The sequence below is a fragment of the Oryctolagus cuniculus genome, chromosome 15 (assembly GCF_051225735.1).
Source record: "Oryctolagus cuniculus isolate XC-2025 breed Fujian yellow rabbit chromosome 15, ASM5122573v1, whole genome shotgun sequence".
NCBI lineage: Eukaryota > Metazoa > Chordata > Mammalia > Lagomorpha > Leporidae > Oryctolagus > Oryctolagus cuniculus.
The window spans coordinates 15,606,171-15,630,164 of record NC_142881.1 but is presented as its reverse complement, the minus strand read 5'-3'; the positions used below and the strand labels follow the sequence as shown (position 1 = coordinate 15,630,164).

At 48.3% G+C, this 23,994-nt stretch overlaps 1 protein-coding gene across 34 annotated transcripts in view; it reads right to left on the bottom strand.

Moving 5' to 3' along the window:
- Positions 1–23,994, bottom strand: part of ABLIM1 (actin binding LIM protein 1) — a 325,273-nt gene that overhangs the window by 156,735 nt on the left and 144,544 nt on the right. For 6 of the 34 annotated variants that reach the window (XM_089314267.1, XM_089314269.1, XM_089314278.1 and 3 more), the window contains exon 1: positions 16,078–22,110. The exons of the other annotated variants lie outside the window; for them this stretch is intronic. In XM_089314267.1, the coding sequence (XP_089170393.1) occupies positions 16,078–16,096 (19 nt within the window). In that variant the 5' untranslated portion in view covers positions 16,097–22,110. Of the gene's footprint in view, positions 1–16,077; positions 22,111–23,994 lie in introns of those variants that run through there. 34 annotated transcript variants of the gene reach the window in all.

Genomic DNA, 23,994 nt, shown 5'->3' with positions numbered 1-23,994 from the left:
TCTTGATTTAGAAAGCACCTTGGAGGGGCCAGCAGTGGTGAGGCCACCAGCTGCTCCACTTCTAAACCAGCTCCCTGCTAACAGCTTGGGAAAGCAGTAGAAGATGGCCCAAGGGCTTGGGACCCTATCACGCATGTGGGAGACCCAGGTGAAGCTCCTGGCTTCAGCCTGGCTCAATCCTGGCCATTGGGGCCATCTGGGCTGTGAACCAGTGGATGGAAGATGTTTCACTGCCCCCTCCTTGCCTTTCCCCCCCAAAAAAAACCTTGGGGAAAAAAACCCCACATCTTCCAGCAGGACTTCTCTGTAGCCTGGATGTTCTCTGAAGAGGGAATGAAACCCAAGTTCACTCTTTTTCCCCATTTGTACTTTTTCCTTCCTCCCTCCCGCAGGTCCCCAGGATATAGCAAAATGCTCATGCACCAAAGGAGCTCAATCAATACTTATTTAGCCATTAATTAGTGTACGCTGGCCGGCTTCTGGGCTGTTCTACCTGAGAGTGCCTCCTGATCTTAATATGGGAACTCACTTAACCTGTTGGAGGTCTATTACAAGGCTCCTTGGGCGCACACAGTTTCTGATGCACACACTGCAGGCAGTCGTTTTAAAAAGATAATCTGCGAACTGAGTAGGTCCCTTTGAGTCCAGTTTCCCTTTTCCATAAAACAAAAGGGGTTGGGCCAGAGGATTCCTGGGGTCTTTTCAGACCCTAAGATCACATGGCAGGGCTGAGGGGATTGCCTGTCAGTCTCTGAGTGCAGCCTTCAGAGCACAGGACTTACAGGGAAGCCTTGCCCTGGGCCTAGCAAGTCCAGCCCCCGTCCACGGAGATACCTGCAGGTCCAGCTCACCAGTCTTTTCTGCTGTCGAAATCCTTTTCTGATTTGGGTACTCAGAATCAATGAGACAGACAAAAATCGAATTTCAAAGGTACTTAAACAAGTGTGATATGGGCTAAGAAGAGCGGACCTCAAATTTATCAACCAACAGAAAGAACAAAGATGAATTTTTTTTTTCCAAATGATAAATATGCGGTTGGCAGGAGGAAGACGGGGGCGGATCGTGCTGAAACTCAGTGTAGAAAGCACCTTCCAGCAAAGGGCTCACTCACACCACGCGCACAGCGGCCCATTGTTTCTCTGAGGCCTCGGTCATGCCCTCCCTCTGCCTGAAAAGAGTTTGAGCAAGACAGTCCAAATAACCCATCACTGGCTCAATGCTGAGAAGCAAGCTGCTTCTCGTGAGGTGTGCGCCGAGAGCAGGTGCGTTCCGGGCAGAACACACGATCCGCATTCTCCCCACGGCACCGCCAGTGCAGCTCACCGCCTTTCCTTACCGCCCTGCTGGGATCTCTCTGGAAAACCTGTATTTACGACAGAATTCAGAATTTTCCAAGGGATTTAGCTAGGGGTATGCTATCAAGATCCCTAAATGAGCACTGACTTTTAAGGTGACATGTGCAAGGGCAAAAACCTAGTCACCTGGGCAGTAAGAACCACTCTCCTTAACAAGTCTGCGCAAGTGTTAGTGGACAGTATGTTTCTTTCTTTGTTTAATTCTTCCTATAAGAATGAAGGAGAGTAACAGCCTCTTTATCCACTCATCTACTAAATTCCAGGCATGGTGCTAGGTGCACACACATAAGTCACTTCATTTCACTCTCATCTTTCCTCTCTCCTCTCTTGTAGTGTCGCAGGTACCACGAACATACTTCAAGATGTTCATGAGAAAAAATGGAATTAAAGATAAGTTTATTTTATTTCAAAAGCATTTTGAAATCCATGGATTTTTCATAATATGCATCTCCCATGAAATCTCTGAAGATCCCTCATTTGCATGGATTTCCAAGTTTTTTGCACCAAAAATAAACTTATTTTTTAATTGCATCTTTTCACAACCTTGGAATGTTCTTGTTTTGTCACCATTTGGTGGATGAGGAAATGGAACTTCAGAGCCGTGAGCAACCTACTCATCTACCGTGTCCAGGCCCCTCTCACGCCTGCGCTCCTGTTCCTCCCATGTTAATTTTACAAATCAGGAAATCGTTATGAGTCAGGCAAGAATTTAGCCAAGTTCAAGTGCAGATCTAACATCCAGTTAGGGCTTGACTTACAAAGAGCACACTCACAGTGCAACACCAGCCGGGCACATCATCCAGAGTCATCCTGAAGGTAACTCTGCTGGTCCCCCAAATCAAGGCTCCCTGTGCCATGCATTAAAATGCAGATTCCTGGGCCAGGTGCTTGGCCTACCAGTTAAGATGCCAGTTGGGATGTTCCATCCTTTAGCAAAGTACCTGGGTTTGAGTCCCGACTTTGCTTCCTATTCCAGCTTCCTACTAAGGCGAACTTTCAGGGGCAGCAGGTGATGACGACTCAAGTACTTGAGTCCCTACCACCCATGCAGAAGACCCAGGCTGGGTACCTGGCTCCAGGTTTTGGCCTGGCCAAGCCCTAGCTGCTGCAGGCATTTGAGGAGTGAACCATTGAATGGGGGCTCTCTTTCAGTCTCTCTCTCCCTCCCCCATCTCTGCCTTCTGAATAAATTAAAAAATAAATGCAATTAAACTTAAAATAATGAAAATGCAGATTTCTTGGTCTCTCACCTGGGGGTGGGTGCCAGGGATCTACTTTTGAGTAAGCTCCTGGGTGACCCTCACACGTACTCCAGCTTAAGAGCTTTCAAATTCTTGCAATATGAGTAGGCCAGCGACAGAGAAGGACTGGCATTTTAAAAAAAAGTATTTTTCTAAATTCTCAAGTTCATCCAGTCCAAAACAATATTAGAACACAGTAGATTTCTTAGCGATAAGGGAGAAGGCATTTTTGGATGGGAAATGCTGTGGTTTCTCTTGACACTTGAATTTCTCCTAGCTAAGCAAGCAAGCCAGGCTATGCTGAGTAATGATGAGAGAGGGAAATATCATTTCACCTCTTGGCTTTTCTGCAGGTCTGGATGAAGAAGCCAGCGCAAATGCTGGCACCAGCCACAAAGGGCAGGATTGGGATCGGCACCTGCATTTTGCAAGCATTTCCCTTTGGAAATATATATGACACCACCAAGTCCTCTAGGCCCAGAGATGACTTTGACATTCATGCACAGAAGAGCAGAGACTGTATCATGTTTATCTGTCTTTCCTTCACCCACCAGACACTTCTAAGAACAACTATTTGTGAACAAATGGACTTTCCTAATTAGAGAATGACAGAATCCAAAGAGATTCAGTTTGTGTTCCTTTCAAATATTTTTTTAACTTTTAACTGACATATAAAAATCAGACATATTTGTGGGTTTCCACGTGGTGTTTCTATACATGTATACACTGCATAATGTCCCATCAGGACAAACATCTCCATCTCCTCCAAATCTACCATTTTATGATGAAAACATCCAAAATCCTGAACTCCAGGGTTTTTTCCCCAAGAGAAACATACCATATATTGTCATTACATGTAGTCACCCCCCATGCAACACAACACCAGAACTGTAACTTAGCAATGCTTAGTCAACCTCTCCCCATGCTCTGTTCCCAGCCTCTGGTAACCACCACTATTCTCTTAACAGGAGTGAGAAGGGTGGTATTTTCCTCTCTGTGCCTGGCTTATTTCACTTGACAAAACAACTTCCAGTTCCATTCACGTTGCTGCAAATGACAAGATTTCATCCCTTTTCATGACTGAACAGTACTCCATGTGTACTGTATCACATTTCCTTTATCCACTCATCTAAGGAGGGACAGTTAGATGGCTTCTATTTCCCGGCTAGTGTGAGAGCCGCTGCAGTAAACACAGGTGTCTCCTCAACATAGCAATCGTGTTCCCCTTGGACTTGGACCCAGCAGTGGGCTTCCTGGACCACAGGGTCATTCTATTTTTAATTTTAGAGACACTTTCACAGTTTTCCACCATGGCTGTGCCAATTTACATTCCCACCAAGGGGGGGCAAGAGTTTCCTTTTCTCTACACCCTTACCAGCACTTGTAAGTTTTTGTGCTTTTAATAGTAGCTAATATCGCTGGAGTCAGGTGATATTTCATTGTGGGTTTGATTTGCATTCCCTGATCATTGGTGATGACCATTTTTTCAGGTACCTGTTAGCAATTCATATGTCTTCCTTTGAGAAATGTCTTCAGTGTGTATTTCATCCCAACTCCAATCAATGTAGATAAAACAAAAATCAAACCAAAAAAAAATCCTCTCTCTTTTTTAAAGGTGAATAAAGAAATTCCATTTTGAATAACTGTCTTTAGATACATGGCTATTACCAAATGTATGTTCATTGCCTCACTTCTTTTTTTTTTTTAATTAATTTATTTGAAAGGCAGAGGCAGAGAAAGAGAGAGAGAGGTCTTCTATCCACTGGTTCACTCCCCAAATGGCTACAATGGCTGAAGCTGCACTGATCCAAAGCCAGGAGCCAGGAGATTCCTCCAGGTCTCCCATGTGGATGCAGGGGCCCAAGCACTTGGGCTGTCTTCCACTGCTTTCCCAGGCCATAGCAGAAAGCTGGATCAGAAGTGGAGTGGTCGGGACTCAAACAGGCGCCCATATGGGATGCTGGCACGGCAGGCAGCGGCTTTACTTGCTATGCCACAGTGCTGGTCCCATTCTCCTGTTTTGAAATATGCTGAATTTGTTGCCATACAGACAGGAAGCTAGTTCTGCACACCTCTAATTTACCAGTAGCTCTGTTGATGATTTTGACTTATGGTTCCACCGTTCAGAGTCTTGCTAGGCTCTCCTTAGTGTACTGACAGAGAACCTGATGAGCCATGAGCTGGCATTTCTGCCTAATGTCACCAGCAAGTTATTAGTGGAGGTCCACTTAGCACTCTGGCTTCCCACCTCAGTCCTCTGTACCCAGTGGTCAATGATTTACCCCAGAACTTGGGCAGAGGCGGTTAAAGTCTTCCATGGCTCATCAATTTTGTTGGCAAAATAGACAAGTAAAATGAAAAACAAAAAGCATGTTTGCACACTTTCCGAACAATGAGGAAATACTTGCAAGTATCAAGAGCCAAGGGTTCACTTGCCTGAAAAGGTAAAGCAATCCGTGCACCGCATGCTGTCCAGTCTGGAGGGGCTCCTGGCTACTTGATGAAAGAGCTTCCTCATGGGGAACCAAGCTGCTCTAACCCAGCAGGTTCTTGCTCCCTCTGGGTGCCTCTGCCGGCCCTTCCTAGTACATGCGGCTTTGTGGAAGTGACATACACACTCCTTTATTAAGCCTTTGTTGTTATGAACCTAGCACAGCCCTTAACAAGCGGTTTGGTGGATGGGCATTTTGTGCAGGTTACGACACTGCCTGGGACACCAGCATTTCATATCAGAGTACCTGGATATCAGAGTGCAGTCAATATCAGAGTACCTGGACTCAGGTCCTGACTGCACTTTTTTTTTTTTTTTTTTTTTGACAGATAGAGTGGATAGTGAGAGAGACTGAGAGAAAGGTCTTCTTTTGCCATCGGTTCACCCTCCAATGGCCACCGCGGCCGCAGCGCTGTGGCCGGTGCACCACGCTGATCCAATGGCAGGAGCCAGGTACTTATCCTGGTCTCCCATGGGGTGCAGGGCCCAAGCACTTGAGCCATCCTCCACTGCCTTCCGGGGCCACAGCAGAGAGCTGGCCTGGAAGAGGGGCAACCGGGACAGAATCCGGCACCCCGACTGGGACTAGAACCCGGTGTGCCGGCACCGCAAGGCGGAGGATTAGCCTAGTGAGCCGCGGCGCCACTGCACTCTTGATTCCACCTTCCTGCTAATGAGCACCCTGGGAAGCAGCAGCTGATGGCTCAAGTACTTGGGTCCCTGTCACCTACTTGGGAGACCCAGCTTGAGTTCCCAGCTCACGGTTTCCACACCGTGCATCCCAGCTGTTGTAGCCTTTTTGGGGAGTGAAACAGTGGATGGGAGATATCTCGTGTTCTTGGTCTCTCTTCTTTTCAAATAAATAAATTAAAAATGTCTTTAAAGTGACTTTATAACACTATGAGCAATGCCAAACTATAATCAAACTATGAGAGCACTTCTAAAAGTTCACGAGGAAATGGAATTAAAGATAAGCTTATTTTGGTGCAAATAATTTTGACATCTACCTAGAGTGTTTTTCAGAATACATATTTTCCGTGAAATTTATGAAGTACGTATTGTCTTTCACCGTCAAGCAAACCAGATCAGCCACGTCCCTGAAACTCCAATGCAGAAGCGAAACCAGCGTTCCACTGTGGGTGTGCTGTTATTAAAATGTCTACAGACCTGAGGCCATTCAGCAGTCTCAGGGACCTTCTGCGCTCAAGCAGAGGCCTTGATGCCACAGAATTTAGGTAGGGCTCTCCCTTCAAATCCTGAACCAGCTTTGCCTTGCCCATGCTACCTCCCTCCCAGGGACAGAAGATAGAATGAGACCATTTGAATCAGAAATCCGAGAACGCATACTTGAAATAAGAATCTCCTTAGCAGGCAGGCACCATAAGCTCTATCAGTTACGACTTGGCAAATACTCAGAATCTCCCAGGTAACTAGTGAATTCCCTCTCCCAAATCCCCTTTTCTCTCAATAGCACCCCATGTCCCTTCACCAGCCCTGGAAACAAAAGTGTCTGATGGCTGTGAAAGTCCTTACAAATCTGCTCTGTCTGCTTCTCTCTCACAAGAGCTCCAGAGGCAGGATGAACAGGTGCTGTCAAAGCCATGTTAGAAAGGCACATGCTAGGGGCCAGAGTAGTGGGTGGCAGGTAAAGCTACCACCTGTGATACAGGCAGCCCATATAGGCGCTGGTTCAAGTCCTGGCTGCTCCACTTCCAATCCAGCTCCCTGCTAACAGCCTGGGAAAGCAGCAGAAGATGGCCCAAGTGCTTGGGCCTCTGCTACCCATGTGGGAGACCTGGAAGAAGCTCCTGGCTCCTGGCTTTGGCCTGGCCTACCCCTGGCTATAACTGTCATCTGGGGAGTGAACTAGTGGATGGAAGATTGATCTCTCTCTCCCTTCCTCTCCCTCTGTAGTTCTTTTTCAAATAAATAAATAAATTTTTTAAAAAAATGTACAAATTTGGACGAAGGAATCAAGTGACTTTCCCAAGGTGATACAACCAAGAAACAAGCAGTACACAAATGCAGTGAGTCCTAATCCAGCGCTCTTTAGACGAGACAATTCCCTGATCACCGACACTGAAAACCTTGCCCTCTTCCTTGGTACCTTCCTCTATCGGCCACTAAATTGCGTCTGCTCTCAAATAGCTCACTCATCCCCTCTCAGTCACACTCGCCCAAGGCCCCCAAGCCTTTGTTTGTTCCGTAGATTGCTGAGTTTCCTACTCCCTGCATCTTTCTTCCCTAATGCAATTTGCAAAGAGTAGTCTACTTGGGAAGTGGGGTGGAAGTGGATGACATCTAGTAACTTCTTTCCATAGTATACGATGTGGAGAGAGAGGAGAAAAAAAAAAAAAAAGAGGGACTTTTCAGAGGAGAAATCTGAAAGCCACTACCTCAGCCAGGTGACCAGGGTCAACGTCACCACTGATAGAGCCATGGTGACAGAATGCACCTTGCATATAACATGATAAAAATTGGCATTATGCCTCCATGGTCTTCATCCCCCCTCCTCCTCCAAAAAAAAAAAAAAATCCCCAAATCCTACTCTAATCATTAGAAAAACCCCAGATGGAAGAACAGTCTACAAAATGACTGCAGAAATCCTTCAATTCTGTCACAAAGTTCAAGTGCAAAGTAAGTCTGAGAAACCATTGAGCCGAGGGAGCCTGAGGCTGGAGGACTGAATCCAGCACAGCATTCCAGATGGAGCATCCTTGGCAGAACAGGGCCGCAGCCAAGAACGAGGGAAGTCCGAACACAGCCCGGACAGCAGCAAAAAGGTATCAATCCCAGCTCATTAACTGTAGCAAATGAGCCAACTGATGTAAAATGTTACTAATGGGCAAGGTCGCGAGTCCTTAATACAGGGAGACCAGGAGAAGCACCTGGCTCCAGGCTTCAGATCAGCGCGGTGCACCGGCCGCAGTGGCCATTGCGGGGTGAACCAACGGAAAAAGGAACACCTTTCTCTCTGTCTCTCTCTCTCACCGCCCACTCTGCCTGTCAAAAAAAAAAAAAACAAAAAACAAAAAAAAAACAGGAACTCTGCTCACCGCCTTCTCAGTTTTCCTATTCATCAAAATCTGCTTTCTCAAAACGAAGTTTATTTTAAAAAGAACAAAAGAAAAAGGTATCCCAGTAGATCTGCAAATCCATCAAGACCAAGTTCTCTGCCTGCCTGCAGAAATCATCGATCACAGGCCCACGCTGGCTGGTTAGACAGCAGAGATGGAACTAATCTGCTGAGTCTGTCAGTGTACCTGTGGTTTTGGACTCCAGCAGTCTGATTTCAAAGACTCAGCACTAAAATACTCAATTATTTATGAATTTTTGTTAATACTCAAATCTCCCTGAACTGGTCCTGGCTACTTCCTAATCCAGCATCTCTATTTTCCCCGACACTTGCGTTCATGTTCTGTACCTAAACTGCTCAAATCAAACCCAATCCAGGAGGCCCAGCCCAGGTCGTTTCTCCTCCGAGGCTTTCACTAAGACTTAGGCTGAGCAAATATTTCTTCTCCTCCCCATCCTTCAGCACTGAATATCTGTACCACATTTACTTTTCCCTTGTTTTGTGTTTATTTTGCTTTCTTTCACAGTATATTAATCCTGCCCTAAAAACCTGCAAGTTCAAGGCAGGTGGTTGGCCTAGCAGTTAAGACACTGGTTGAGTTGCCCACATCCCACATCAGCCTGCCTGGGTTTAATACCTACCTCTGCCCCTGAGTTGCTTCCTGTTAATGCAGACCCCAGGAGGCAGCAGAAATGGCTCAAGTAATTGGCCTCTGGCCACTGACATGGGAGAGCTAGACTGAGTTCTGGGCTCCCAGCTTCAGCCTCAACTGGGGCCTGTTGTGGAGTGAACCAGCTGATGGGAGCTCTTTGCCTCTCAAATAAATAAATATTAATTTAAAGACAAACAAACAAAAAACCAACCCACAAACTCAATGGCCAGTTACTCTAAATTTCTAGAATAGTTCTGATTTCAGATGCAAGATAATCTGTTTTCCCCTCTGCATTTTTTCGGTTCAATTTTTGGATTCAGGTTGCTACTCAATATCATTATTGTAGCATCTCGTACATGAAACTACAGGGTCTTAAATTTTTTCTCTAAAGACTTATTTATTTGAGAGGCAGAGTTATAGACAGAGAGAGGGAGAGACAGAGAGAAAGTCTTCCATCCAGTGGTTCACTCCCCCAATGGCTGCAACAGCCAGAGCTGGGCCAATCTGAAGCCAGGAACCAGGAGCCAGGAGCTTCTTCTAAGTCTCCCATGTGGGTACAGGTACTCAGGTCATCTTCTACTGTCTTCCCAGACCATTAGGAGAGAGCTGAATCAGAAGTGGAGCAGCCAGGAAACAAACTGGTGCCCATATGGGATGCTGGCACCATAGGCAGAGGCTTAACCTACTATGCCACAGCGCCAGCCCCAGGGTCTTCAGTTTCTGACATCACATTACATAACTTGAGCACACTATTATTTTATTGCATATATATTTTATTACATAAATATAAATATATTAATTGTATTTTATATATTATATATTATTGTATGAGACAAAATTTATCAAACACTTACTATATGCCAAGCGCTGTGAGAACAACTAATGAATAGCCATAATCCTCACAATTGCCTTATGGGGGTACTGCTGTCTTATTCCTGTTTTGCAGAAGAAGAAACCAAAGCTAAGAGGAGTTAAATAAATACCACGCTCAAGATAACACACCTAAGAAGCAGTGTGACGGCAATGTCCATGCTCAAAAGCTGCCCACAGCTTTCCTCAGGAAAACCTCATCCCGCACAGAAGCAATCAAGCTGGTGCCGCGTACTCACTAGGTCTCTATCCCACTGCTCAGAAGAGGGGAGCTTGGCTGCAGCATCACCCCAGAGCTAGTACCTGCTCCTAAGCAAGCAGACGGGGAATCACACTTTGCATGGAAGGGGGTGTTCTTCCAGGATGTGGTACACAATGGGCAAAGAGGACGTGGAGAGGAGGAGTGAGATGGCAAAGAAACGCAACCTGCTACCAGCAGCACCCTCCCTGGAGCTCCCTCCTGAGCAGAGGCCTGGACCAGACATCTGTCTCTGCTTGGGACTGGCCTGAATTTGCTATCACAAGATGGGTCTCTGTATGGTAAATATGATTTCTGCTTCAAGACAGGTCACCCGTTCTCTTGGGAGTCTATGTTTCCAAGAGACTGCTTCATTATCGAGAATATTTTCTTGGCTTCTGCCCTGTTACTTTCCTCCTGAATGTGAGGCCACATGTAGGGAACTGCTCTCCCTCACTTCCTACTCCCTTTCTTTGTGCCAGAATGGTCTAGACAACAAGAAACTCAAGAGCTTAAATAAATTCATTGAGTGCTTAATTTGCAGTTTACCTAAAAGTTCATTGCCTGCTGCGGCAAGCGGTAGTTACTGGAAGCCACATGCACTGCTACCCTGTCATTAGTTGTCCAAAAAGGATCCTTCTCTTGAATCGGCTTCCATGACCTAATTTCCTTACGCCACGCGAGTTTAGTAATCAGGATTATGACTTGGCACAAACAGTCCCAGCGGGCAGTGGTCTGATAATTCCACCCTGGTCCACCTGACACTTGTAGCTCTCTGCTCACAACACGTCCCTATACTGGAGTCACCTTTTCCATGGCCACGAAACAAATCTCTGTTATTCCTCCATAAGTAAACAATACTGTCACCAACCCATCAGCTGGGCTCCTCGTTATAGAAACAGCCTGGGCTCAACTCCAGTTAAGCTGGTCCCCAACCCCCAACTCCCAAGGCCAGGAGGTACTGCAATGATCATAATTCAGCCAGGAAGCTTCCTCCTTGTAGTCAGCGGACACACATGCTCTGACGTGCTGCACCTGCCTTCTGTATGGGATGGGGGATCTTGGAGAGGGATTTGAAGTCAGCACGGAGCCCTGTCCTCCACCTCCTGAAAGAGTGACTCCTGAGACACACCTTTCCATTGGGATGACTCACTGGGGCAACACCCTCCTTGTCCAGCCTCCCCTAGCCTCTCTCTGGCCGCACTCAGTAATTCCACCTTGGAATACAGTCATGTGATACGAGTCACACCTCGTCTCCCAGCAGTCATTAGAAAGGACCTTGAACCTGAAGCTGGGAGACCTGACTCCCAGTCCTGCCTTTCCTGCTACATGCCTCAACTTCTGGGGACTGAATAGCAGGGCTAAGAACACTGCTTTCCAGGGTGGTGGTTGAAACAACATGAGGTCACCCCCTCCTGGGAGTCCCTGTGGCACCAGGCTGGCACCCAGATGCCTGTGTCAGCTGAATGTCAGGCAAGATGGCCACCAGCCTGCATGAGCAGGGAGTTCGGAAGCGTTACACAAATCCCCTCTAAAATTTGATAGGACCTCTAAAGGTCCCCTGGGGATCTCAAATTGCCCCCACACCAGCAATTCCACCTAGAAGTGGATCAAGTGGAATGATGGGGCAGTGTCTTGGGGCTGAATCCTGCTGGCAGCACACCATGTCTTTAGGGACTGCAGGAGAGAGAGCCACACCCATCCTGATTCGGAAGTTGAGAGGGCCTGGGGTCCCGTGTGAGTCCCTCCCGGGATGACAAGGGGGCAGAGGTAGTAGCAGCTGGGCCCAGACACAGCACTATCATCACTTTGTACTCTCGCATTCCAAACTCAGACACCTTAGAGGGGGGTGAAGACATCAAAACACAAAGCGCTCATTTGCTGATTGAAGTGAACCTGCACGGTACAAATGCACCTGCTAACAGCACAGGAAGCCATCCAGCTGCCTTCACCACTTCCTTTTGGCTGCTTCTACTTACTTCCCAGGATGCACTTCAAATCATTAGCCAGCCAAAAATAGCATCTTAGACCAAGCAATGAATATGGCTAATACGTGTGTGGCACCTCCCGATGTAGAAAAGGTTTGAAAGATATTAACTCCCTAGATCCCATTAGACCCAAGTTATCCTCATCCTACAGAGGGGCAAACTGAGCTTCACAGAGACTAAGGCGCTTGTGCCAGCTGGGGAAAGCCCTGCGAGGGGAAACGTGGGCTGTCGGTGACCTCACCTGGGGGTCTGGAACCCGGCTCTGCTGAGGCCTGGACACCAGGGGGATCAGCCTGCTTCTCGTCTCAGGGCCTCCCACTGCCCACCCTCCGGAGAGCAGGCTGGCCCTCCGCTGTGCCCAAGGTGGCACTGCCAGGAAGCAGTGAGGCGAGGTTTTCATTCAGGTACTTGTCCATGGCAGAAAAAAGAAACAGAATCTTTCCTGAAAAGGCGCCCTGCCTCCCGCTCTGCCAACAAGCACACCAACTCACCTTCCCCGGGTCTCGCCAGTGTCTAATGCACCCACCAGGAGCCTGAAGCACATGACTGAGGGTGGCACCCAACTGCAGAGTCGGACGTGACGCGACAAGCTCCAGAGCCACTGCCTAGAGACGAAGGCACCTGCAGCTTTCTGTATGACGTGACCTGGTCAGGTGTAAGCTTTGCAAGAAAAGACAAACACAGAGCAGGTATTCTGCTGCTGGTTCTGGGCCCAGAGAGCATACCCCAGGTGTTTCTGTCACTCTCATTTAATTTCATCTGCTTGAGTGGAAGAGAATAGATTATCTCCTGAAGTTTAGCAAGGCCCTAGTGAAGGTTACTTCTTGGAGAAAAAAAAAAAAGAAAAAGAAAAAGGAAAACATATATACTTAAATCCAACATGGGAATAGGGGAAGATAAGGGAGGGAAACATTAAAAAATTACTTTCTGGGGCCGGCGCTGTGGCGTGGCAGGTGGAACCGCTGCCTTCAGTGCTAGCATCCCATATGGGCGCTGGTTCCAGTCCTGGCTACTCCACTTCTGATCCAGCTCTCTGCTGTGGCCTGGGAAAGCAGTAGAAGATGGCCTGGGTCCTTGAACCCCTGCACCTGCATGGGGGACCCAGAGGAAGCTCCTGGATCCTCGCTTCGGATCAGCTCAGCTCTGGCTGTTGAAGCCAAATAGGGAGTGAACCAGCAGATGGAAGACCTCTTTCTCTATCTCTCTGCCTCTCCTTCTCTCTTTTTAACTTTGACTTTCAAGTAAATAAATAAATCTTAAAAAAAAAACAACAACAACTTTCTGAGGCCAGCATTGTAGGGCAGTGGGTTAAGCAGCCTCCTGCGACAATGGCATCCCTGTGACCATGGGTTCCAGTCCCTGCTGCTCTGCTTCCCATCTGGCTCCCTGCTAATGCTCCCTGAGAAAGCAGTGGAAGACTGCCCAAGCGCTTGGGCTCCTGCCAGGATGCAGCTCCTGGCTTCAGCCTAGCCCAGCCTTGACCATTGCTGATAACTGGGGAGTGAGCAAACTGATGGAAAATTAATCTCTCTCTCTCTTTTTCTCTCTCTCTCCTCCCTCCGTATCTCTGCCTTTCAAATACACAAGCAGATCTTTAAAAAAAAAAAATGCCTCCATGAAAACTCCTAGTGCAACTTTCCACCACTTGGGAAATAACTTCTTATCGACAGAGTCAACAAACATGGACTTGGCACATGTCTGCTGGGTGCGCTGTGCTGTGCCAGGATTGGTGGGGAACTCAGGCCCCAGAGGAGCCCTGCCACCCCCACCTCTGAAGGCACAGACCCCAGGGATCAGCATCCAGGAAGCCCCCACACAGACGGAATTCCCATTTGGGAGCTGGCCCCTGGGGTAGGGGTCGGGGGTGGGGACGAGGGTCATGGCAATATGCCAGGGCTTCCAAGAAGGAGACCTGCAGGAGGCAGGGCCAGAGTTGGGGGGAGTGGCATGGGGAGGGAGTGGAATTTGACATTGGGGGCTGGGGACAAGGTGACTGAGTGACAGGGGAGAATGTTCAGAGGTGGGGACAGCATGAGCAGGGGCTTGCAGGTGAGAGCACTGGTCCTGTCCAGGCGCCGGAAGCCGGGCAGCCTCTGAACAAAGGCCTCCCGAACCAGAGAACTTAGGAGAAACTGGGAGCGGTCCCCTCAGACTTCTGAAAAGCCCAGATCCTGCGCTCGGAGAGCTTACGGATTAGCAGGGAAGATGGCGGGGTTGGGGCGTGAACATGAACTCAGGGAGGGAGGAAACCCCGTGGCGGATGAGGAGGAGAAAGAAACCAGAAAAGCGCTCCTAGGAGGAAGACTGTCTCCCGTGGGCCTCTGAGGATGGGTAGGGTTTAAATGGGGGTGGAGGGGGAGGGGAAGCCAGGCCAGAGGGTGGGAAGGAGGGAGGGGGTGTTTGTGGCTTGGCTGTGGCCAGGAGTGAGTATGGGACCGGGATGGAACTTCAGGGAGGGAAGGAGCTGGGCCCTGTGTATCCTTGAAGGAAAGCTTAGGCACTCAGATGTCAAAGGCTGCTCATGCGGCCCTGGATTGAGGTCTTGAGGTGAGCGACATCACCAGAGCATGGCCGGCTGCTGCTAGGACCTTCGTCAGCCCGGTGGGCGCACTGAGATCCCTGTGCCATGTCACAGTGGCTGAGCTGCCAGGCACGAGATGGCCACAGCACGGACTCTGATCAGACGGGCTCCAGTGCCACTCCTGGCTCTGCCCCTCTTAGTTCCTGTTCTTCTCTAAGCCTCAATTTCCTCTTCTGTAACAAGGGGGTGAATCCTACTTAGACACCTAGGAGGATAGCTGAGTTCCTGTGTAGGAAGCACTCAGATTACAGTGTTCAATAAAAGCACCCGCGTTTCTGGAGTGTCTTACTGCAGGAGGACGGGGCTCACGGTTTAAAGTCCCTGATCATGAACGGCCATGCAGTCCACTTCAGACTCAGAAAGGCTCTCTTCCTTGACTTTTGGCAACAGACACCAGCTATGCAGTACCCACTGCAAATCCAGCTCACGGCTTTCAATGTCACCTTTTCAACAGTACCCAGTGTGCTGAGCAGCAGGTTTGGTTTTAACGGGATATAACTCAGACACCAGACAACTTGCTATTTAAAGTGTACCAGTCTATCATTTTTAATATATTTGCAGTGTTGTGCAACCAACACCACACTGTAAGTGTAGAACCTTCGTATTACCCCAAGAAACCCCACTGCCATTAGCCCTCTTCATTCCTTGCCCTGCTCAGTCCTAGGCAACCACTCATCTACTTGCTGTCTACACAGATCTTCAGCAGCAGGTTTGATTTGTATCTGTCAGCCTCAGATTCTCAAGAGCTGCATAGCAACAGGAACAACTGTACACACACAGATAGGAATCACCAGCACCCAGCACCCTCGACACATCTCACCCCTCATTCATGCATGCAAGCCTCCCCACGAAGGGATGACAGATTTTTTTTTTTTTTACCAACACATCTCCACCCCAACAAATGGCCTCATTTATCATTTCATCTCTGTTGCCCCCTTGGGAAGGAGCCCATTAAAAGACAGATAAAAGAACTTTGAATGAGACACCTTCAGACCCAGTTCACGTCTCCTGCAGGAGTTTCTACAAACACAGCTCACCTCCAGGGCTGGCAGCACCAGAGATTTGCTGGAACTTAGAAACAATCAGATAGGCCTCTAAGTAATGGATCGCTCACCAGAATTAGGCGTTAGGAAGGGTACAAAGGCACAGTCATTGAGAACACAAGGGGTTTGTATCTTGCAGAGAGTAGACTTTCAACACAAGTGCTCAATCCCTTTGCCACACAGCGACCAGAATGTTCTTGTCAGAACGGAGTCTGAGCAGACTGCTCTACAATGAAGCCCTCCAAGTGACTTCCAATCCCTGCACTATCCAAGACGCCGGCTGCCCCTCCCCCCGCCTCCTTCTCAAGCCTTCTGCACAGGCACCCGGCTCCCTGGCTCCAGTTCTCACTGCTTCTGGACTCTCCAGCTGCCTGCTTTTCCCTTCCCAGAAGACTCTCTCTCCCAGCTGTCTGCAAGGCTGGTTCCTTCTCTGGTCTCATCCCAAAGCACCTTTCACGTCTCCTTCTCAGAGCGTTCTTGTTGGCCCCCTAAGGCCAGGCAGTCTGTCTGCCGCCCCCTCTGCTGCCCGTCTGTCTACTCACCACCGTCAAAACACTCCATCCCCTTCCTGCTTTCTTTTGTTTTCTCCACTAGAAGGTGACGGCCATGGCATTTGCGGAGTCTAGCACAGCTGCTGGCACGACGTCTGTGCTCTATAAATGCATGTTCCGTATGTTCATGCCTTTGACACCAGCCTGGTTGCCTCTCTCTTTGCCATAGCAACAGGCTTAGGGTGAAACTGAAAGTTGATTAAATGCTTTGGGTTCACCAGCAGCATCTACCAATTAGGCAATTTTGATGATGTCAACGCAACTCAACTGATGACAAAACATAAAAGACCTGTTTAAGTCTCTGACTCACAGAAAAACAAGAGCTGAAGGAATGAGCTTACTGTTGGACCAGTCTCAAACCAACTCCGACTAAGCTCTCTGAATGAGAACCACACAGCGAAGCACAATTTCCAGCTGAACTGACCTGCGGATAGAAGTTAGGGCGGCACCAGAGCCTCAGAAAGACTGAATGACCTGACCCCAGAGTGGGACATGCTCAGGTGGAACAGCCAGCAGGGTCTGCTACAGGGTGGACAGCTTCCTCCAGGAAGACTCCCGAGCTCACACTTTAAAGCAACTGTTCTTGGACAGCCAATGCGTCCCTGCCTCAAATCATCATTAGGCGTCTCGCCTCATTCTCCTGTGCGAAGATGAACCAGCGCCACCAGCTTGCTTGCCCAAGGCATGTGAGCTTCAAGAGGCTGGCAGGTGAACTTCCTGAAGGAGCTCTGCCACAGGTCAGCAGGAATTACGGGTCACAGGACGGCCCTCCTCTGGTCCTGGGACACCCCGCTTATAAACAAGGCTTATTTTTCAGGCAAGTCCATGAAATCCTAAAGGCTTACAGGACGATTCTGCTAAACCACCAAGGCAAATGGGCAACAACTGTACCTCGTAGGGTGCATGAGAGAGAGAAGGATCTGGACAGGCACAGGGAAGGGCTTCACAGGTTCAAGTGTGGAACACCCTAGCTGAATGCTAGGTGACAAAAGTGATTCTTCTCACCACTTACAGCTTGGTCTCCTTCCTTCTGCCAGGGGCTCTGAGTCCCTCCCTTTGGCTCTGGGCTGTGCCCTTTGCCAGCAACATGCCGGTGTTGGGGGTGGTGGCTCTTCCCCGCTCCACCACAGCGCCCGCCCAATCTCCTTTCCTGCACTTCTTTTTGCTCTTAAAATCTTTTCCTTTGCTCTCACTTGCTGAGCTCGTGTTTTCTCTCATTTTTTGCTGTGATCTGCCGGTAGTTCTTTGCCATGCTCAACCTTTCCTGACAACTTGTTGGACCTCCCTACTGGGAGACAAAAGCAGACATTCTTGGTCCTGCTTTCACTGAAGGAAAACAGTGGACTGCCGGACGGGTTAAGAGCACGGCTCTGTGTCCTCCAGAGGTGGAAGCATTGTGGTCCATCCCGTGGCAGCCGCAGCCCCAGCTCCCTGGCTGCACCCCACCTTTAGGGAATGAAGGTGTGCAGGCTGGAGCTGCCGGCTCTGGAGGAGTCTGCCCCCACACTCAGATTTTTACAAGTAAAATCTCCAGATGTTGACGTGTTGGCAAGTCACTCAACTTTCCCCTTACAAAAGCGTTGCGTGTGCCAAACCCATACATGTCTGTGGGCAGGACTCAGCCAAAAGACCTCCAGTTCGCGGTCTGGGGCTTCCCCAGTGCTTGCCAAGCCTGCCCACAGGAAGAAATAGATTCCCCCAATAAGACCCAGAGCACATCCCCATTCCCAGCTGCTCTTGAAGACCAGAATGTCTGGCAACTTGGCCTATGTCCCTCCACGGGACTTAGAACGCAGCATCCCTCCTTTAGAAAGAGCCACTTCATCCCAGTCCCTAGTCATTTAGGTCACATGCCTGACTCCTGGAGGCATCTGGACGTACGACCCCCAACTCAGTGTGACCCCCAAGTCCCTCACTTCTCTTTCCTGTGATCCTCACTGGGTAATGTGGCCAGGGGTAGCCCCTGCCAAACCGAACTGTGGCACTGCAGCCACAGGAGCTGCATCTCACTGCTTCTCTTCCACCGACTTAAACACCTTTCTCTCAAACCCCTTTAGCCACCAATGCACTCCTCCTCCTTCGAAGCCGAGTCTGCCATTAGCACCTGGAAGAGTCTAACACACTCTGCCCCGCAGTACCATATTGCTTTAATAGTTGTTCTTCATTTAGTATATTTCATAATTGTGTCCTAATTACTTATGTGCCCATGGTGCTTGCTGAAATGTAAGTGTATCCAGGCCCAGAGCTGCATTTTATTAATTTCTGTATCTAGATGGATTATCTCATGTTAGGTTCCTAAATAAGGAGAACCATCTCCCCCATCCATTCACATCATTCATTCACTCACTAGGTCATTGAACATTCAGCGAGAACTTACCGTGGAGCAGACATTGAGTTGTGGACACAAATTGAATCAAACAGCATCCCCGACTTCGAGAAACGTACAGAACCCTCAAGACCAACGTCAAAGGCCCCTTTTCCCTAAAGCCGTTTCTGAATCCTCGATTCCGTAACTGTTCCTTCCTTTGAACCCCCAATACCTGCCCCCCACAACAGCATAAATACTCCCCTTCTACCACCTGTGTTCCCTCTATTTGCATTCTCAACCAGCCCCTCTTCCAACACTCTCCTGAAGGTAGGGCCTTTTGGATCAGATTATTCCCAAAATTCCTGGAAGAAAATAAGCCTTAATACAACTGATGTGACGCAGGCTGCTGCTGGACACTTGCTCTGGCTCCCTGCTATCTTCTAAGTTTCAGGCTGAGACCCTGATACACGGCAGAAGTGTTTTCTGGGTGAGCAGAAACAGGAACATATGTTCTTCCCTTGGTTCCCAGCACAACTGGGATCCAGCCCAGCAGATGGCATTCCCAGTGTCAATCCTAAAACTCTGCCCCTCAATGGCTTCCCAGAAGGGCCCACAGGTGGCATTTGGACAACAGTGCAGTGGACGCCCATCTAGCCCCTGTGTCACTTACAGGACCCTCCCAGGACCTGGGTGCCCACAGCCCCTGCCATTTTTCTGGGGTGTCCTCAGCCCTCTCTCCCACTCCCCATCAGACACCCTAGTGAGGAATAACCCGGCTGCCTTTTTCTCCTATTCATTGTTCTTCTTGATTTTGCTTAAACTACTCCTTTCTCACAATACTTCAAATAGCAAACAAGAGAAAGAAACAAAAGAAAGCATACAGATTACTAGAACACAGAGAATATGGCGATGGTGAATGAAACACTGTGTGCTTTAACATTATATTTTAACTCCTCAAAGGCTAAAGAGCGAGTGGTAAACTTGGAGAGCTCAGATAGCGAATGAACTGCCTTTTCAGAGAGCTCTCTGAAACCCAGAAAACAAGCTCACCCAAGGTTTCGGGAAGTAGGAATGCCACCCAGAGAATGCCACACCTGTGCTGACTCTGAGTCGGTGCCACCTGCCCCAAGCCAAACCCAGCCTCACCCATTCCCTTGAAAAGGAGCCTTGTAACTTCCTCGCACCCTTTGCATACCCGGTCTCATATTCTGACAGCAGCTTCTTGGCCTCTGGAATCTTACAGAAGAACTACTTGGTTACAAAACACAGCCTCATTTTAGAACACGGAGGAGCCAACGGGGGCCAACATAGTGATAGTGGCACAGTAGGATAAAGCTTCTGCCTGGGGCGCTGGCATCCCATATGGGTGCCTATTCCAGTCCCAGCTGCTCCTCTTCTGATCCAGCTCTCTGTTATGGCCTAGGAAAGCAGTGGAAGCTGGTCCAAGTCCTTGGGCCCCTGCACTCACATGGGAGACCCAGAAGAAGCTCCTAGCTCCTGACTTTGGATCGGCCCAGCTCCAGTCATTATGGCTATTTGGGGAATGAACAATTGGATGGAAGACCTCTCTCTCTCTCTCTCTCTCTCTCTCTCTCTCTCTCTCCCTGTCTCTGTCTGTGACTCTGCCTCTCAAATAAATAAGATCTTTTAAAAATAAAAAGAGCCAGTGTAAGAATGATGCCCCTTGCCTTTGTCATCTGTTTATCACGAGCAAGAAAAAACTTGCAGGAGGGAATGGAGAAGCTTCTTATATAAAAATTCTAACTTATTCACCTGTAGGGCTGATGATTTTACAGAAATCATGGATTACCTACACAGCGGCAAACTGTGGTCCCCAGACCAGGGCCACTGACATCATCCGGGAATCGTTAGATAAGCCAAATGTGAGTCCCCACCCACACCTGCTGAATCAGACACTCTGGGAGCAGGGCACATAGATCTTCATGCTAACAAGGCCTCCATGAGGTTCCGTGCTGCTGAGGTTTGAGAACCACTGCCCTTGACAGTCATTTCCTTGTATTAAGAAAGTATTAAGAAAGCCGGTATCTTTAGGGTGAAGTCCAAGTATTCAAACCAGTCTGTGGGACTGCAGTGAGACACGGAAACCCACCCCCGGTGCTCCCCAGGGCATGTTGGACCATAATAGCATTAATCAAGTCAGTCTGGGCACAAATACAATGTTTCAGAGAAAAGAGGTCATGCAGAACAAATATTCGCTCTCCCCACTGTTCACAGCATTTGCCCTTGAACACACAGCTCCTGCCAGTTTGGGATAAACATACCTCTCTGCATGAGTCACTCTCAGCCCAACACACAATGAAATAGGAAGCTGGGCTGGTTTCAACTGTGGTGTGTCCGGATCAGGCTCAACCACAATGGGAAGAAATCCTGCACCACTCACTCATCACGAACCTTCTGAAAAGTCCTCTGGCTCTCTAACGCTGGCTCAGGAAAACACTCAGCATTTTGACTTTGGCATATGAGAAGCAAACAATAATAGGATCCTACTTCTTGCCCCACTCGGAGCTGTGAATATCTAGGATGACACACAGGGGCCACCTCCTCAAAGTGAATCAGATGTCAAAATTGTCCTCATGGCAGGGCGAGTCTCCCAGAGTATGCCTTTTCTGCAGGGATCTGGAAAAATCAACTTCTTCTTGTTTAAAGAAGGTGTAGGTGATGCAATACAGGTTGTTCTTTTCTGGCCACTTGACCAGGTTATGGGAAAGGCAAGAGGCAGTGCTACCTCCCAAAGTCTAGGAGTAGCCAACGGCAGAACAGGTCCAACCTCCAGCTAGATGGTCATTGTCTACATATTCTTGACTTTAACCCTGTCATCAAAAATTACTCTCAAAAGCTTTTGATGAATTCTAGCCAATGTTGTCCTCTCAAACTTACTCATATATTTGCCTTAAGTCTAACTGTGGTAATGACATCTTTTTTTTTTCTTTGTAGGTTAACAGTTTTAGAAATCAGTGAGTAGGTGGCACAGGGTATGGGGATTTGTTATGGTTCTTTTAAAATGTAAAATTCTTTCCCTTAGCCTTGGAAATATCAGACAGTCCTTGTAGAGTAAAGATATGCTGAGGAGAGCCATCATTCCAGGGGAGGGTAGCACTTCTATTCCTAAGATACTAAGGGCCTTTCCCTCTCACGTGGAACATGATGACAGAAGTGGAGCTACCCTCTTCCTGAAGATGCAGAGTTCACAACTGTGCTATGTAAATAAGTCGGTAATCAGGGCAACTGATTCTGAAACTTGTGAAGTTGTAGTGTCTCTTTGAATCTCTAACTTCCTTTATACCTTACTTAGGAAATGTTCTTGTCCCTGATGTCCCCTTAAAAAGCTGGGGAGTGGAGTGGGGAGGTGGGTGTTTAGCCTAGTGGATAAGACAATGGTTAAGATGCCCACATCTGGGTCTGGTGCTGTTGCATATTGGGTAAAGCCATGGCCTGAGACATCAGCATCCCTTATGGGCTCCAGTTCCAGGCCCAGCTGCTCTACTTCCAATCCAGCTCCTTGCTAATGTTCCTGGGAAAGCAGTGGAGGATGGCTCCCAGTACCCATGTTGGGGACCTGGATGAAGCTCCTGGCTCCTGGTTACAGCCATTTGAGGAGTGAACCAGCAAATAGAAGATCTCTCTCTCTCTCTCTCTCTGCCTCTCTGTAACTCTGCCTTTCAAGTAAAAAAACAAATGTTAAAAAAAAAAAAAAAAAGATGCCCACATCAGAGTACCTGGGTTTAATTCCTGGTTCCAGCTCTTAACTCCAATTTCCTGCTGATGTAGACCCTGGGAGATGATGGTGGTGGTGGTACACATAATTGTGTTCCTGTCACCTATGCACAAGACTTGGATTAACATCCTCATATTGAGCTTCAGCTCCAATCAAGTCCTGGCCATTATGGGCATCTGGGGAGCAAGCCAGCAGATGGTAGTTCTCTGCTTCTTTCTGTTGGTTGGTCTCCCCCTCCCCACCCTGTCAGTCTCTCAAATAAATAACAATTTTTAAAGGATCTCGGGGAGCTTTTGAAGTTAAGGAAAAGAAGAACTCTATCGAGTCCAGGAGCACACCAGGGCCGGGCATTGAACACCCAGCCTGAATCCAGCACTGTCTATGGTGTGTGAAAGCAGGGACCTGGAAGACGACTCCACAGTCATCCAGCACACGAGGTCTTACTGCACGGCAGTGAAAGACCTGCTGTTCTCCAACTTCCACAAGTGGGTTTTGATTACGTGGGCAATGTGTGCACCTGAGTTGGTGGTGGGTGTTTCGGGATGAGTGGGATCCAAGGGGATGAGCGGACAGCATTAGAGGCAGCAACCCTGCACCACTGGAAATGCTGTTCTACAAGACCCTAGGGAAGCTGACCAACACCTGGGCTTCCGGAGAAAGAGCAGTCTCTGAAGTTGCACAGACGACGGCCGTTTCATTTCTCTGCTGTTAACTTAGGTACACAGAGTCATTCTAGAAGAATGCAAACAGGGATGGGCCTTGGAGGAGATTTGCGGAAGCAGAGCCTGAGTTAGGTCTTTGATAAATGTAGGAAAGGAAGATACAAGTATTTCTCACAAGGGCAGGAAGGGTTAGAAAGGAAAACATTCCTTATACGCTCCCCTGATTCATCAAATTGGAAAAGGAGGGGGCAGGGGTTTAAGTATAGAAAGCACAAGTTTGAGCACCAGACAGGTAGAAAATTAAAACTCAGCTCTTCCACATTCTAGCTAAACAATCCCTGGCAAGTTTCTTCACTCCCATGAGCCTCTTTTCTCTCACCAATTAGAGGGAAGAATACTACTGACCTTGCAGAGTGAAAAGATTACAGACAGGGTATGCTAAGCTCTCAACACAGAGCCTGCCATGTAGTGTGTGTTCATTCACTGGCCGACTTAATAACAGCATTAAAAATTAACATAAACCAGGACTGGCTTGAAAGAGTATTTATTTAGATGGGTGTGGGGAGAAGATATTTTAAGGACTTGGGGAGAACTGCATGACAAGCAGGAAGCCTTGAACTTTACCTTGTCATTTATTTGGTTTTTTGAGTTGGGCAATGATATGATGATTCAGTGTCCTAGGAGGATTACTTCGGTGCCAGCCTGCAGGTCACAGCTGAGGTGCAGGACACCACTGTTCTCAGGAGCTGGCAAACAAGATTGCAATGGCTCTCAGATGTGGCAGGAAGGGGCTACTTCCAAACCCTAAAGGACACTGGACACAGCAGTTCATAGGTAGCAGAAGGGTGTGGTGCCAGCTTCCCTGATGAAGCCAACATCTGAAGAACCTCCCATTATTCCTGAAGAAAGCAGGTCCTTTTCTACCATTATCCTCTATATGGTACAGAGTATGCTTATACAAACTGGCCAAGAAACCTCAGATTCCTGCCCAAGAGGTAGGACCTGGACTGCTCACTTCTAATCACTCCCTAGTCCTTTATTTCCAGTACTGGCCAAAGTGTATAAACCTGAACTCACTTCCTCCCTCCCACCCACCCCCTACTCTCTCTCTCTGCTCCTGTTCCCTTTCCCTTTTTTTTTTTTTAAGTGGACAGTGTGAGAGAGAGAGAGAGAGAGAGACAGAGAGCTCTCCCATTTGTCTC